This window comes from Dromaius novaehollandiae, chromosome 7 (genome assembly GCF_036370855.1).
Source record: "Dromaius novaehollandiae isolate bDroNov1 chromosome 7, bDroNov1.hap1, whole genome shotgun sequence".
In the NCBI taxonomy this organism is placed as follows: domain Eukaryota; kingdom Metazoa; phylum Chordata; class Aves; order Casuariiformes; family Dromaiidae; genus Dromaius; species Dromaius novaehollandiae.
Genome location: NC_088104.1, coordinates 38,413,402 through 38,426,812, shown reverse-complemented (window position 1 = coordinate 38,426,812; position 13,411 = coordinate 38,413,402). Strand labels below are relative to the sequence as shown.

The 13,411-nt window shown below is 44.4% G+C and overlaps 1 protein-coding gene across 7 annotated transcripts in view; it reads left to right on the top strand.

The window, feature by feature from the left end:
• PARD3B (par-3 family cell polarity regulator beta) overlaps positions 1-13,411 on the top strand; it is a 432,959-nt gene that overhangs the window by 400,277 nt on the left and 19,271 nt on the right. For all 7 annotated transcript variants that reach the window (XM_064515264.1, XM_064515263.1, XM_064515262.1 and 4 more), the window contains one exon: positions 1,249-1,328. In XM_064515264.1, coding sequence (XP_064371334.1) covers positions 1,249-1,328 — 80 coding nt within the window. The remainder of the gene's footprint in view (positions 1-1,248; positions 1,329-13,411) is intronic.

The following is a 13,411-nucleotide window of genomic DNA, read 5'->3' as shown; positions in this document are numbered from 1 at the left end:
CTTATGTAATTGTAGAGAGATTGTACAAAAAAAGGTTTGTACAGGTAGATAAGACTTAGTACACCTGAGTGCACAACCTTCCCGTTGTAGCAGCTTTTAAATCTCTTTGGTGAAAATGACGTATTGTGCATAAATTACAAGACTGACAGAAGTGTACGCTAACCTGTAGGACGTGAAAAACATGTTAATTTTTGTTTGTTTTTCTCTTTTTATAATCAGGCATTTGCAGAAAGCTTTGTGTGATTTATTCTCTTCTTTTTAATGAATTGTTAAAAATGTTTGAAAAGGTATTAAATCTTCCCTTCTGCCATTAATCTGTAAAAGGGGAAGGGGATTTTAAATGGCCTCTTAGTATATTGCTTTGTAAAACTGCTGATTCCAGCAGCACCGGAATAGGAATACATACTAATGTAGGAAACACTGAATGCAGCCAGAACCTCCTGCATTTATGGAGGAAAAGACTAATAGCTCCATTTTAACAAGGCTCTTAACACTTTGGGCCATCAGCAGGCATTGAGTGAGTGAAATTGGGAGAGCTCCTGTGCGCTAAAAGCATTGGAGTTCGGCGTTGCCTACCCCACTTGGAGCCTTCTTGCAAGAATCTCGCTCTCCGCCAGCTCCAGTTGCCATCTTGAAAACAGACCAAGCCGCGAGCTGGCGTTTGGGCTGAGCGCACGAACGCTTCCCCTCCGAAATGGCACCGGAGCATGCTGAATGCACCTAACTCCCAGCTGGACGCTGAGCTTTGCAGTGGTGTTACAGAAAGTTTCTGGGTTTGTGTTAAGAACGAAAGCGCAGCTTGTTTGATCGCATTTTATACTTGTGCAAAATGCCCCAAGGGAAGAAAAACAGCAAACCGGATACTAATATGCTAACTTTGATTCAGATACTTATGCTGCAGGAATCAGAAAGCGCGTGTTTGCTTCATTAGATTACCTCCTGGTAGCAGTGCATTTGAGGAGGACCAGTAACCAGGAAAGGAGCGGCAGCGTCGCAGCCGGCACGCGGACAGGGCAGAGGCTCCGAAGGCTGTACCTGTTCTAAAGAGCTGTTTGATACGGAGCCCTTTCTTGTTAGCAGTGATAAGATTATGTATGGGATTTGCAGCTTCTTTGAGCCCCTGCCTTCCTTTTGTTGATTATGGCATGTTGCAGCATCATGTGTTCCCTGCTTATCGCTTTGAGATGCATTGTTAGTAACCGGGGTGTATAATTGATCTTCATCTTGTAATTACTCTCCTCTCCACAGGTGCCTGGAAAAGGTCCAGATGGGAGCTCATACAACCTGCACTTCGAAGGGATGGAAAGGCAGTATGCATCCTTGCCCAGGTACGGTGCTGAGCCCCGGACAGACGCGCTCCCCCTCGTCCTCCCTCCCGTGCTTAGGGGCATCAGCCCAGAGCTGATGTCTGGCTCCAAAGTGAGAGAAAATAGTGCAGTTTCGTCTTGTCACCTTTTGCTGATTTAATGCTATCTTTATAACTTTATTAATAATTTGGATGGTTGATTATAAAAAAGAAATGGTGTCCCTCACTGAACATGTCAGCAAGAGTCGTGATCCACCGGGAGGGAACATGACATTAAGGAAGGTGGCTCTGCAAGACTTACAGCAGGTCATCGCAGGGCATAACTGTGACCGACTTTATACTGATACAATCTTAGCTGGCAAAGACCTGGTACTGCTGTGGAAATTCTCTGCTACAGCAGCCACAGCTACTGAAGTCCCACTGTTGCTGCAGAGACCATCTAACTAGCAGTCTTAGTCCCAGACACCATCTCTGTGCTTTAACTGAGCACTGCGGAAATGAGAGCAAATTCTCTGAGGGTTTTTGTTTTTAATTTTTAATCCTTATCAACTCGATGAAGAATAATTCTAATCTGAAGCCAGTGGGCCATGACAAAAAGGAAGCGTTTCTGAGATTTCACTCCCATTTCTGTGGGAGTTCTGATAGCAGACTGTGAGATGAGCAAGCCAGAGAGAGGAGCAAGAGCGCACCAGAGGAGATGGTGGGAAGCAGTGGGGAAGAAAACAAAAACAGAAAACATCCTTCCTGAGAGTCAGGGGGCTGGAAAGGACCTCCAGGAGGTTGCTCAGTCCACTCACTGGACTGCAAGCAAGATCAGTTCTTATGTAAAAGCAAAGCAAGAAAAGTTGCTTGCAACGCAGAAGAGATTTTCAATTATAAAGTACTGATGGCATTTTAGGAAATCAGTGAAGGTGCATTGTTCCTTTTCTTTTTGCTTCTTTTTCTTTTTCCGCTGAGCTATTTACATTTGAAGGTGTTACTGCAAAGACTGATGGAGAAATATGTAACATTTTGTCCAACTCCAAATGGAAATATAAAGAATATCTTACTTTTGAAATCAATATAGAGGCTGTCTTGCAAAAAATTGTTGGATGTTTGCAGGCATTTTTAATGTATGTGGTTTCTCAACCAAAGGATGTGTCTATAGTTTAGTTACTGCCTTCAAACGACATTTGTGTCAGCCATCATTTTGGAAATTTCTCCTGCGAAGTAGGACACTCATGTCTTCTATCATGTTTTTGGCAATGATTTTTGCAGGTTAGTTGTGTGTAGTTTAATTATACATAGTCTTTTTATCTATTTTAAATTTCAGGGTTTTTGAGTATCTACTTCCTTGTGAATTACAAGAATAAATTAGCAATTGGTGCCCGGTGTAACTCTCTACAGCAATTTTTGCATTCCTCTATCATGTCTCCTTTTATTCATCTTCCCTCCAAGCTAATCAGGCTTATTTTTTCCAATCATTTTAAAATGGAAATTTCCCACTGAAATTACTTTCATCACCCATATCTGAATTCCTTTTATTTCTGCTATATCCCTCTTGAGCTAGGATGACCAGAACTCAGCATGTTCCAGGTGTAGACACACCCTTGATTTACACAGCAGTCAAGTGCTCTGTGTATTCCTTCTTTCCCATTCTTTTTTAAAGCTCTTGGCCTCCTCGGCATGTCCCACAGCAAACTGTTCACCACTTTTTTTCAAAGCCACTCTGTCTGAATCAGATGCTGAATTTCACCACGTTCTTGCAAAACCTCCATTTAACTTGCTGGAAACATCACTTTTAGGTCCTATGAGAGGCCTGAGCATTTAGCTGGCTAGGATTAGCGATTTAGGAAGTCATCCAAACACTGGGTAAGCTTTTGGAGATCGGGGCGGGGCATGTCGCGCTATCTAAGAAGATGATGCCGTCGAGAGAGGCAGACTGTGCTGCAGCAGGGTTACGCGGTCTGAGTGAGCCGCGCGCCCACCCTGCACGCGGGGCACCCGAACGCTCATCTGTGGATCGCTCCCACCCGCGGGGAGCCCGGCTGGAGGGTGGCACTCCCCAGGGGCGCTGGCACTCGAGCGAGCCACCCGCTGGGGTTTACAGCCATGGTTTGTGAGTCTTGCAGTTTCACGTTACCGCAGTAATTAAGCCCTGGCAGTCACAAATGACTAGATCGCTACAATGATATCTAACTCCAAAGGAAGGGGATGCAGTCCTATTGCCAGCTGCTAATGGAAATGAGTGATTTCTTTGTTTGCATGGCTGAGTGCCCAGAAGTACAGAGGAATCCAGGTAAAAACTGCCATTTGCCAACCTATTTTCCGTGAAGGAGCCATGAACACTACTATAGTGGGCAGCAGAAAAAAAATCTCAGGAGAAAGCAATGGGTGTGCCTCCTGCAAGGCGGTGCTAGAGTGGTGGTAGCTCCTCAGAGAGCACCTTTCTGCTCCCTAGCATTCTTGTATTCGTTCGTGGGTTTGTGTCTTTGGGTTTCTTCCCCTCCTTATCCGGTTCCTGATCTCCGTCAAACCACTAAGTCATATCTTTTTGGTATGGACGTGGTATACAATTGTTTATGACTTTAGCCATGTAAGTCCTATTTAATAGACGATACGTAAAGAGGCTTCAGGTGAGAGTTGTAGATGCTGGGAAACAGATCCTTATTGCAATATTGTGTTGAAATGGCCTCTCCCTGCAAGTCTGGCGTGGCACGATGCAAAGAAAGAGTGGAAGGCAGGTTGGCTTCGACTCGGGGGTTTCCCTAGAGGAGGGGAAGGAACCGGTACCATGTCAGGAGCATGCATGGGCCTGGATAGAGAGAGGAGGAGAGCTTTGGTTTCCCTTCCCACTGGGCAGGAGGGAGCAAGGATCACCTGCCTAATAACTTGATAGGTGTGCGGTGCCCTGAGGCACTGCCCCGTTCCCGTGCAAAGACAGCATCCTGCGCGAAGGGGAAGTCACCCTGTCAGCAGCATCCGCCAGCATCTGCTGCTGGGCTGTAAAGACTGAGCTTTAAAACATCCTTGGTGCTTTGCCCTCTAGTTCTGTATTTTTGCCATCCTTCCCTGTAGCTGCTAATTTAAGCCTGGGTATTATGGGCCAGATTTCGGGTGATGTAAATCTGTACTGAGTGTATTTGAGAAATTCAGCTGTGTCAAGTGTGCCTGCCTTTTCAGTAGACCCAGCAGCAAAGCCAGTGTCCCAGTCTCGGTGAGCTCAGCAACGCCCTTGCTGCCTTTGATGGGTGTAGGATCTGTTCCTGTGTAAGGTTACGCTTTTAATTAAAAGCTGAAAATAGGAGGCAGCAGTCTTTGGAGGAAGGCTTTGTGTGCGACTGGCTTAATGAGCGGCCAGCTGAGTTATGTAGTTAAGTTTCTGCTAAAATAATGCCAGTCTGTGGACTTTCTTTAGAAATGTCTACAGAGGCAAACATTACCTCCTGAAAGAGACGGTAAGTTACTGTGGCAGGAGAGTGGCAGCTCTTCATCTGGCACTGCACTGTGCTGCGCTGTCTGCAGAAAAGCAGCAAAATGGGAAAGACAGACGGGAAGGCTTTCCGAGAGAGAGACACTTCTTTGCTCTCAAGAGTTGCGTGTTGCCCTGGGGCTAAGGCTAAGTAGTGCTGAATAGTACTATTAAGCGATGTTAAATCCTCCCACTTAGGAGGAGAATGGCTTGATTCTTATACTTCCTAGGCTTCCCTTTTGGGAAAAGGAGCACGGCAAGGGTGTGGGAGCCAGGAAAATATTTGTGTTGTTTCTTTCTTTTTTTTTTTTTAAACAGTATTTTTAATAAGCGTTCTCCTGATGTAATCCGTAATATTTTCTCGATGAAACTAAGGGGCAGATAGGAAGCTGAAGCTGCTCTGTTTGTTCATAGTTTTATTTTTGAGCTCGCTTTTCGGGAAGTCTGTCTTAACGTAAATGAGAATCTTGCCAAAGGCAGCCTTGGTTGGAGAAGTGTTGGTTGGAGAAGTGTCACGTCCGGAAGACGCAGCCCTTGCTCCCGTGGTGGAAAAGCTGGCTGTGACCAGAAGCAGAGACTACCAGACTCTGAGACAGGACACTGCTTGGCATCGTGAGTGTAGATCAGAAAGCTGAGCCACCTTCCTGGTAAGGAATGCTGATTCCATAAGAAAGCTGGTGTTCCAGACTTCCTCCTGAATCCTCGTGCTGTTGAAAAGCAGGCGTTTTTGTCAGGAAAAGGGGTGGGGCTGGAAAGGCGCTTAAGAGCATCAGAAAATAACTCCTAGCATGCAAAAATGAGTGCAGGCTGTGAGGATAAGTTCAGCCGTAATTCAGTGTCTGGGAGGAGATCGCTGAGCAAACTAGTGTGTGTGGTCCACAGGAATATCCGTGGTAAATGTAACGTGCACCTCAAAACTGGGAAACTGGCAAATGTACTAAGGAGCTGGCCTTGCGGTGCGGTGGCAGCACACAGCCTTGCCGTGCTGGAAGCTTCTGCTCAGATGGACCATGCAACTCGTGCTCCTTAAGGCAGTGGCTAAAAGAAGCACATGCTCAGTTTCCAGGTATGAAGCCAGAAATGACCATTTTGATCAGCTAGTCTGAGCCCTCCAAGACCCTCTGTATTTCTGCATCAAAGTAAAGCTCAATTTTGATTCATAGCACTAATTTATAAATGCATTTACAAAAGCATTTAACCTAGAATTAAAATTTCAGGTAGTGGAGAATTCATGACATTCTTCAGAGGTTAATTATTTCAGTTAAAAAGATTGTGCTTTTTCTTTTGGGGGGGGGGTCTGAAATGGTCCAATTTCAGTTTCCAGGTATGGGGGGGGGGGGCTTCTGCTAGATTTTAAGAACAGTCTGCAAAATCCCTCCGCCTCAGTACTTCTGGGCAGTGATCATTTATGTCATCTTTGAACCTCCCTTTCAATGAACTAAATAGATTGAGCACTTAAGTCTTTCACTACAAAGCATGGGAACAGCACTGACTTGGGGGGCTGGGGTCCCCACGCCGTCAAGGTACGAGGTAGCCTCTACAGTCAAGTCAAAAAAATTTCCAACTGTTTGGATCAAAAGCAAAGTTTCCGTAACACCTATGTCATGAAGAGATAAGGGTCCTCAAAGAGAAGGAATGGATTACTTAGCAAGTTTCATTAGCTTTTTCCTGCAGTTGAAGCTGCCTGCCTTTATTTTACTAACCAAGTTTATATCAAAATGCAGGGTTTCTGCAATTTAATTGAATCCCAAAGACGTCATCAGAAAGTGGCTTGACAAAAATCACAAGAAAAAGTTAATTATATATTAAATAAGAGTCGTCATTCAGCATTATCTAGCAGCATCTGAAATTAATATACTGGCATTACTTAAATATGTATATAGTATAATCCCCTGGTTAACAAAAAGAAATCACATTTTTAGTGCAGAGACTATAATTAGCTGCAAATCAGCTTGTCAGAGCATTCCCGACCTATGGGAATCGACTAACCAAAGAGCACAGATGAAAAAGCAAGGTTAAAATCAATTATTTAAATCAAGATTCCTTGCTTGTTGATTTAAATCACAATTAAATTTTTTACTTGAAATCGCTTTGATTTAACGTAATCCATCCCACGTTGCAGAAAGTCTTTTCCCCTTCTCATCTCATGCAATTCGTTTGCATTCCTCCCGACATCCAGCAGTGCTTTACACAGTATCACCCCGCAGTGCGGTCGCGGTTATAACCATCAGCCGGGTGGCCTGGCCTTGCGGTCAGTGTTTCACGTTGATCCACGTGCGCTGGGAGGTGTCGCGCAGCGGCGCGGTGGCTCTCCAGTAAGGACGGCAACGTCGTTCTGTCCCACCGTACTGCTGCTCTTCTCCCCGGTTATCTTCCGGTGTCCGTCTTGGCGCTTGGCCGCTTCTCAACAGCTCTCTGCCTCTCAGTTTCCCGTTGTTCCTCTCTGCAGTTGATTTCTTCCTTACATGGCTCTGTCGAATTGCCTTTTCTCTGTTTCAGCCCGACGTTGTGTTTCGTGGCCCGCAGGGAGAGTGGCAGTGCTGATGCAGGCTGCAGTAATCGCAGGCGATGCCAGTGCTGCCTCGTAGCACTCTCTGCACCGTAGCATCGCCCACCTGGATCAAAAGAGCATCCACAGATGTATTCTCATAAACATGGGTTTTTTTGCCAAAACCTTATTGGCAGGAAAATAGCTTACTCAGTCCAGAATCACCAAAGCCGTATTCTGTGAGTGCAGCTGCACAACTGAACATACAGTGTGCACTTCTGCACAACTTTGGTGCGTAATATGACATCCCAGCCTCTTGTGGTGACTTCAGATTTTGAAATGTCCCCCGTACCCCTGAAGCAGACTTGGACTGAGAGCTGCAATTAGGCTTCCTGCAAGGTTTTGTAACAGCATAACCATCTTTCTGGTTGTGGGAAGAGCAGCAATTCAGCTGTTTGTCCTCCCACTAACGCTGTTGCTGACCACGCCATCCTCTCCACCTTAGTCATGCAGTGCTAATGAGTTTTGGTATGCACGTATATTCTTGATAAATCTGTGTTGCAAACTGTTGGCTGCTGTACAGATTATAGTGTAGCACCTTTTCTGAACTGGACCACCTTCCACAAAGCTCATCTTTGTCATCCACGCGCGGTGAGTCTGGCAGAAAAAAATTGATGAAGCCCATGAACACTGGAGGTGAAGCTCCTTTGTCCCTGTCGATTAGTTTCCTCAAGTCGAAAGTCCACTTGCGAGTTTCCCCGCCTCTGCGTCTTCTGCCTTTAGACTCGCTTGCTCCAGGCATGCTTTAAAAAGCAGCAGGGGGGAGAAACCACCAAGAATTGTGTCGTTTGCCCAATTGCAGTATGATTATTGCTAAGTTATACGTAGCCTGGTTGAAGGTGTGTGGAAAGCTGGGACCTAACAGAGTAGTGAACGGGCAGAACTGTTGGATGCCAACGTCATTCAGGAAGAGGAGGCTGTCTGGATATTCACTGTTTCTGTTGGCACCGTGACACGGGTTTACACCTTTCCCTGCCGCTCATGCGCTCTGCTAAGGCTGCTGGGTGGACGTACGCCCTGGTTAGCCTCCCCGACCCGGCCTGCTCCTCCGGGTCAGCCTGGGGCCTTTCCCAGAGCCGATGCCCCCGAGGTTGCAAGGCTTCCCGGGACCGTCCCCAGAGCCGGTGCCCCCGAGGCTGCAGGGCTTCCCGGGACCGTCCCAGCTGCAGGCTCGGCATGGCCATGGGGGGGCACGAGGCCACTACTGGCCTGGCTACCTCCGGGCAAATTTGACTTTTAGCGGCGAAATAAGCTCCCTAAGTGCCAGCATAGCTTAAAAGCTGTTACAGCCAGAAACTCGCTAAGCTAGCATCCTCTTTGGGTTGACACACAATATTGTGTTGTTAGCGCCCAGATTTGCCCTCCGAAGTGGTGCAATACAGAAAAGGGCAGGGAGATAGGAAAATATTTCATAGTTTTGGGGTACAGCTAAAAGACCGTGTCTCCCCCATTTCTCATGCTACTTCTCCTCGCCTGCAGTCAAGGCTGTCCTGTTTTATCGTCATTCCACTCTCTGCCTCTTCCAGATGATTAATGTGGGTTCGGTTGTTGTGAGGAGTCTCTTGACAGTGCCGAAGTGTTTTACACCGAGTGCCAGTGTCTCTGCCTGCTTGTGTCTGTGCCCCCCTTGCCGTACGCTGCTCCTGCTTCGCAGAGCGCTTGTGTCCCTCCTGTGCCACAGCGGGCCCCGCGAAGTCACTGCCCCGCGGGTACTAGCCCGATTCCCATTCTGCTACTGTTTTTTCATTTTTTTGCCCCTTAAGAGGAAAAAAAAATGCTTCCAAACACAGGGAACTAATGAATATCTGTGCTTTTTAAAGATGAGTTTATAAATACGGCTCTTGGCAAGTAAGCTTAACAAATACACATTGCTCTTGATAAAAAAAAAAAAAAAAGAGGGAGAGAGAGAGAGAATAAATTACTCCCCTGTATGCCAAAACTTTGCCAACCATTGGCTTGAACAGCCAGGAAAAGTTAACAAACCAGCCTTAGTAAAACAAACATTTCAGAGAGGGCTGACAGTTTAAATACATTAAATTCTGCTAGTTTTATTTCTGCCCAAAATGTCAAGGAAAAAATTAAGAGAGTCAAGAGAGAGGTTTGAAAACCAATTGCGAGTAAATATTTTACTTTAATTTTCAATGTAAGTCATTTTTTTTAAAATATTCCCCCAACAGAGCAGCAAACTAAGATGACTTGATAATTTAGAAACTTAAAAAATTAAATATGATTAGAACTAAGCAGGGAACAAAAATGAGTGACCTACCTAATTTCATCATCCTAGTTGCATAAAATATAAATAATATACAAACAGTATATTCTATGGCATACTTGCTTATTAACTTTCTCTTCAGTTTTAATAATCTAAAGTAATATCAGTAACTCAGGGACATTTTTTAAGTATGAGTTTTATCTTGACAGCTGTACTTTCATTGAAAATGCAGCAGAACCTTATCTGTCTGTATCTTCCAGTGTGATGATCTCATTATAAATGAAATATGTGTATGGTTTTAGTTGGTTTTTAAGTCCTGGCAGATGAATTTAGAATCAGTTTTAATGGAAATATTGGTCCTAGTCAAGGACCTCCAAGAAATGTTGCAATAAACCAGCCAAGATGAAATACAAGCAAAAGGAAAAATAGAGCTCAGTCTTGCACAGGCTTGGGAATGGAGCTGATGTGCTCATTAAAAGATTAGCTTCAATCCAATATCAAACAGTTAAGATTTGCTTAACTAACTGTACTTAGCTCTGCAAGGCAATAAAACCGCTTGCTGTGAAAACTGCCCGGTATGTCTGAGCTGTCGGGAAAGCCGGTGCCTTTGGAGGAGGACGGAGCGCGGGAGGCTCCGCTGCCTCTGGTCCTGGTGCGTCCCGGTTTCACCCGCTCTGCTCGAGCGTGCCGCGGCACCAGCATCACCTCTGCGTCATACGTGATGTTGGAGGGCTTTTCCTGTGTGCCGTGTCCAAAGACACTCGTCCAAAAACACACCAAGTTCAGAAATAGCCTGTGGGTACCTTCAGCAGCAAGAGCCTCGGGCAGCGAAGCAGAGCACGGAGGGCAGGGGCAGCGCGCTGTGGGCATGCTTCAGAAAGCGAGCGTGTGTCGGAGGTGACCTGCGTTTCTCGAAGACTTGGCTGAAAGGAGGAAGTAAAATTGTAAACAGGATCACTTACAGAAGTCTCTCAAGTTGAATTCAAAAGGGAGGGGATTTGCTTGTTAAACAAGCCTTCAGCTTTCTAACAAAACACAGCGAGGTATCAGCTGAAACTAACTGGAAGTTCCCTGTCCAGGGCAAATTAAGTCTTAATACTGAAAAAGCATTCCTTAGAAAGTCGGGAAGGTCAAAGTTCGCGGCATGAAATCATGGATTGCGGCTGACAGGCCACCTCTGTAATTTCCATGGGAATAACTAAAGGAAATTTAGCAAAGAAAATATCTGCAACAACTGGGACGTAGCTTGAAAAAAAAAATGCTAAAAGCCAGATGTCCCAGAAGAATACTTTGGAAGTGGAGGAGGAGGCAGACAGGGATGGATTTTGTCAATTTTTCTAATAAGTCACTCAGCTCCTCATAGTGAAGAGCCAGTTAATGCAATGTGGAATAGTTTAAAAGTCAATTAATATTTTGAAACTAAACAGCCAGCCTGTTTTGCAAGAAGATATTAGCTGGAGTAAATAGAAATACTTCAAAGTGTCACATTTACAAAAAACATGGATCTGGTGGGGGTTTTAGTGTATAACAGGGATAAAGACCTCCCACTAAAGCTTAGGGCACTAAATTCAACTTAAAAATACAGGCGATTGAGGAAAATACTGTCTTCAGACAAAAGTGTTTGAATTAATATTATAAAATTTAATGAAGTTATGGAGGTATTGCCTCATTAACAGGAAAAAAAGCAATGCTAGCTATGCCTCCAATCAGTAAAAAAACAAAACAACTATTCGGGAACAAAATACTAATGAAAGAAGTAAGTGTCAGTAGAAAATGGTTAGGTTTAGGTGAAGGATCTGTGGCAAAAAGATAAGTGAATGCAAATTAAAAAGAAGAAGATCAAATTAAAAAACAAAAGCATATGTCCCATAGAACGCGTCAGCAGAGTGATGTGCTGAGTGAAACCCGGGGAATAAGATGTGTGCCACAAAATGCAAATATCTCCGCTGCATTGTTGAGGTGGATATTGAGATCGCCCGGGGACTGGCAGACAGGGGAGCTCAGCTGGCTGCTTTATAAGAGAAAGTATGGATATTTGGAGTAAAAATGTTGCTGCTTGTGTTGGGTTATAAATCAGAACCGATCAAAAAGTGTGGACCTTAAGCTGCTAAGGTAAAGTGTGGACCTTAAGCTGCTAAGGTAAGGAAACAAGTTTTTCTTTTTGTAGGGAAGTTCTTTTTAAAATAAGAAAAGCCAGCTCCACTGCAAGTTCTGGGCATTGGCGCTCTCTTGATAAATAGGTCTGGCGGTGCGGTTGAAAGAGTGTTGCCGGTGAACATCCTTTAAAGCCAGCCAGCAAAGGAGAAGTATAGGAAGTCAACAGCATCAGGTGTAAGTACATAGTCTGTAGAACAGGCGATTTTTGAGGTCGTTGGATCAATGTTTTTGAGCAAGCCTCCTGCAGCTCTCCCACAGCGTTGTGCATGAATATCTTACACGTTCTATCACAACTCTGCTAGATTCCTGTAAATGAATCACAGCCTTGCTTTGGGGCCCATCGTTCGGAGGCAGACTGCAATTACTTCTCCATAATCCACCCCATCCCTTTGTCTGCCTCCAATTTTTGCAAATCAAGTTCAGAAAAAAGACAGGGAAGACATTAAAAGGTACAAGGAATTTGCACTGTTGTGATGGCAAGAATCAACTTCTAATAGCAAGACATTTAAAGAGAGTCAGTTATATGTATTATTGCATACACATTTATGGAACAGGAAAGGAGATTTTGATGGTGAAGTAGGAAAGTGAATTGTATGTGGAGTGGACAGTCTTAATTGCATGCTGGAAGGTAATGACAGGCTATGAAAGCTTAAAGACTCAAACATAAGGACTTTGCAAATAGAAGAGTTCTTTTGCAAACATGTAGGAGACAGCCATGAGCACTCAGAGTGCCACCCACTGAGAAATGAGAATAAATAGGGATGGGAGTGATCCGATCTACAGAGAAGCACAAGGGCAGTGCTTTAAACAAAACTGCGGTTGTTGGTGATTGTTATTCTGCTTGAAACCCTGCCTTGTGAGGAGAGAGCTTTTATGTAAATTGGCGATTAAAGGAAAGAGGTGTCTAATTTGGGATTGAGAGAATCACTGAAGAAGTTAATAGTAAAAACAGTTGCTAGAGCAGCTGTTTCAATACAGCTCATGCGATTGGCAGCCAAACTGCTTCCATTTCGTGAGTGGGTGACATATTTAATTTCTCTGCACTGAAGTCCCTTAAACACATATCAAGAGAATATTCTAAATTCCATGGGTTTTTATCCAACTTTCTTTGCCCATATATTCACCTAAGGCTTTTATGTTGCTCCATGACACTTTCTAAGGTCATGTTTTGGCCAGAGTGGTCCAAACTGAGTAGCACCTTACTCTGCAAGAAGTACTGCAGAAGCTAGTGAGAGCCAGATCCAGAACCACTGCAATCCATGGAGATACGCCTCTTGATTTCCACAAGTGGTAGGTCAGACTGAAATGCAATCACTGGTAGAGTATGTTCCTCTATTTCTTTGTTGGCAAGGTCAGATTTGTAGCAATTGGGTTAAACTCTGGTGTCATTTATTGCATCTGGTTAGCATACTTGGCTTTTCCCCAAGAATTCTGCCCACCAATCTTAGCAGTCCAAACCTCTCCATATTTTGGAGATTTTAGGACAAGGAATGTAGCTTTGCATGACACCTATTCTCTTCTCCACCTCCATTCCATCACACTACAGCTACAAGTGAAGTAAAATGAAGACTTAAAAATGAATGTAATTCAAGGTCTTCTAATAACTGGTAACATTCAGATCAGTAACAGTTATAAACCAATAAGTTTGTTAAGAAGCAACATGGAGTTAAAACTCTTGTTGTAACTTGTTATAGAGAAAATTGAGTCCCTGCTTTCTTACAAAATGTTACCTTCATC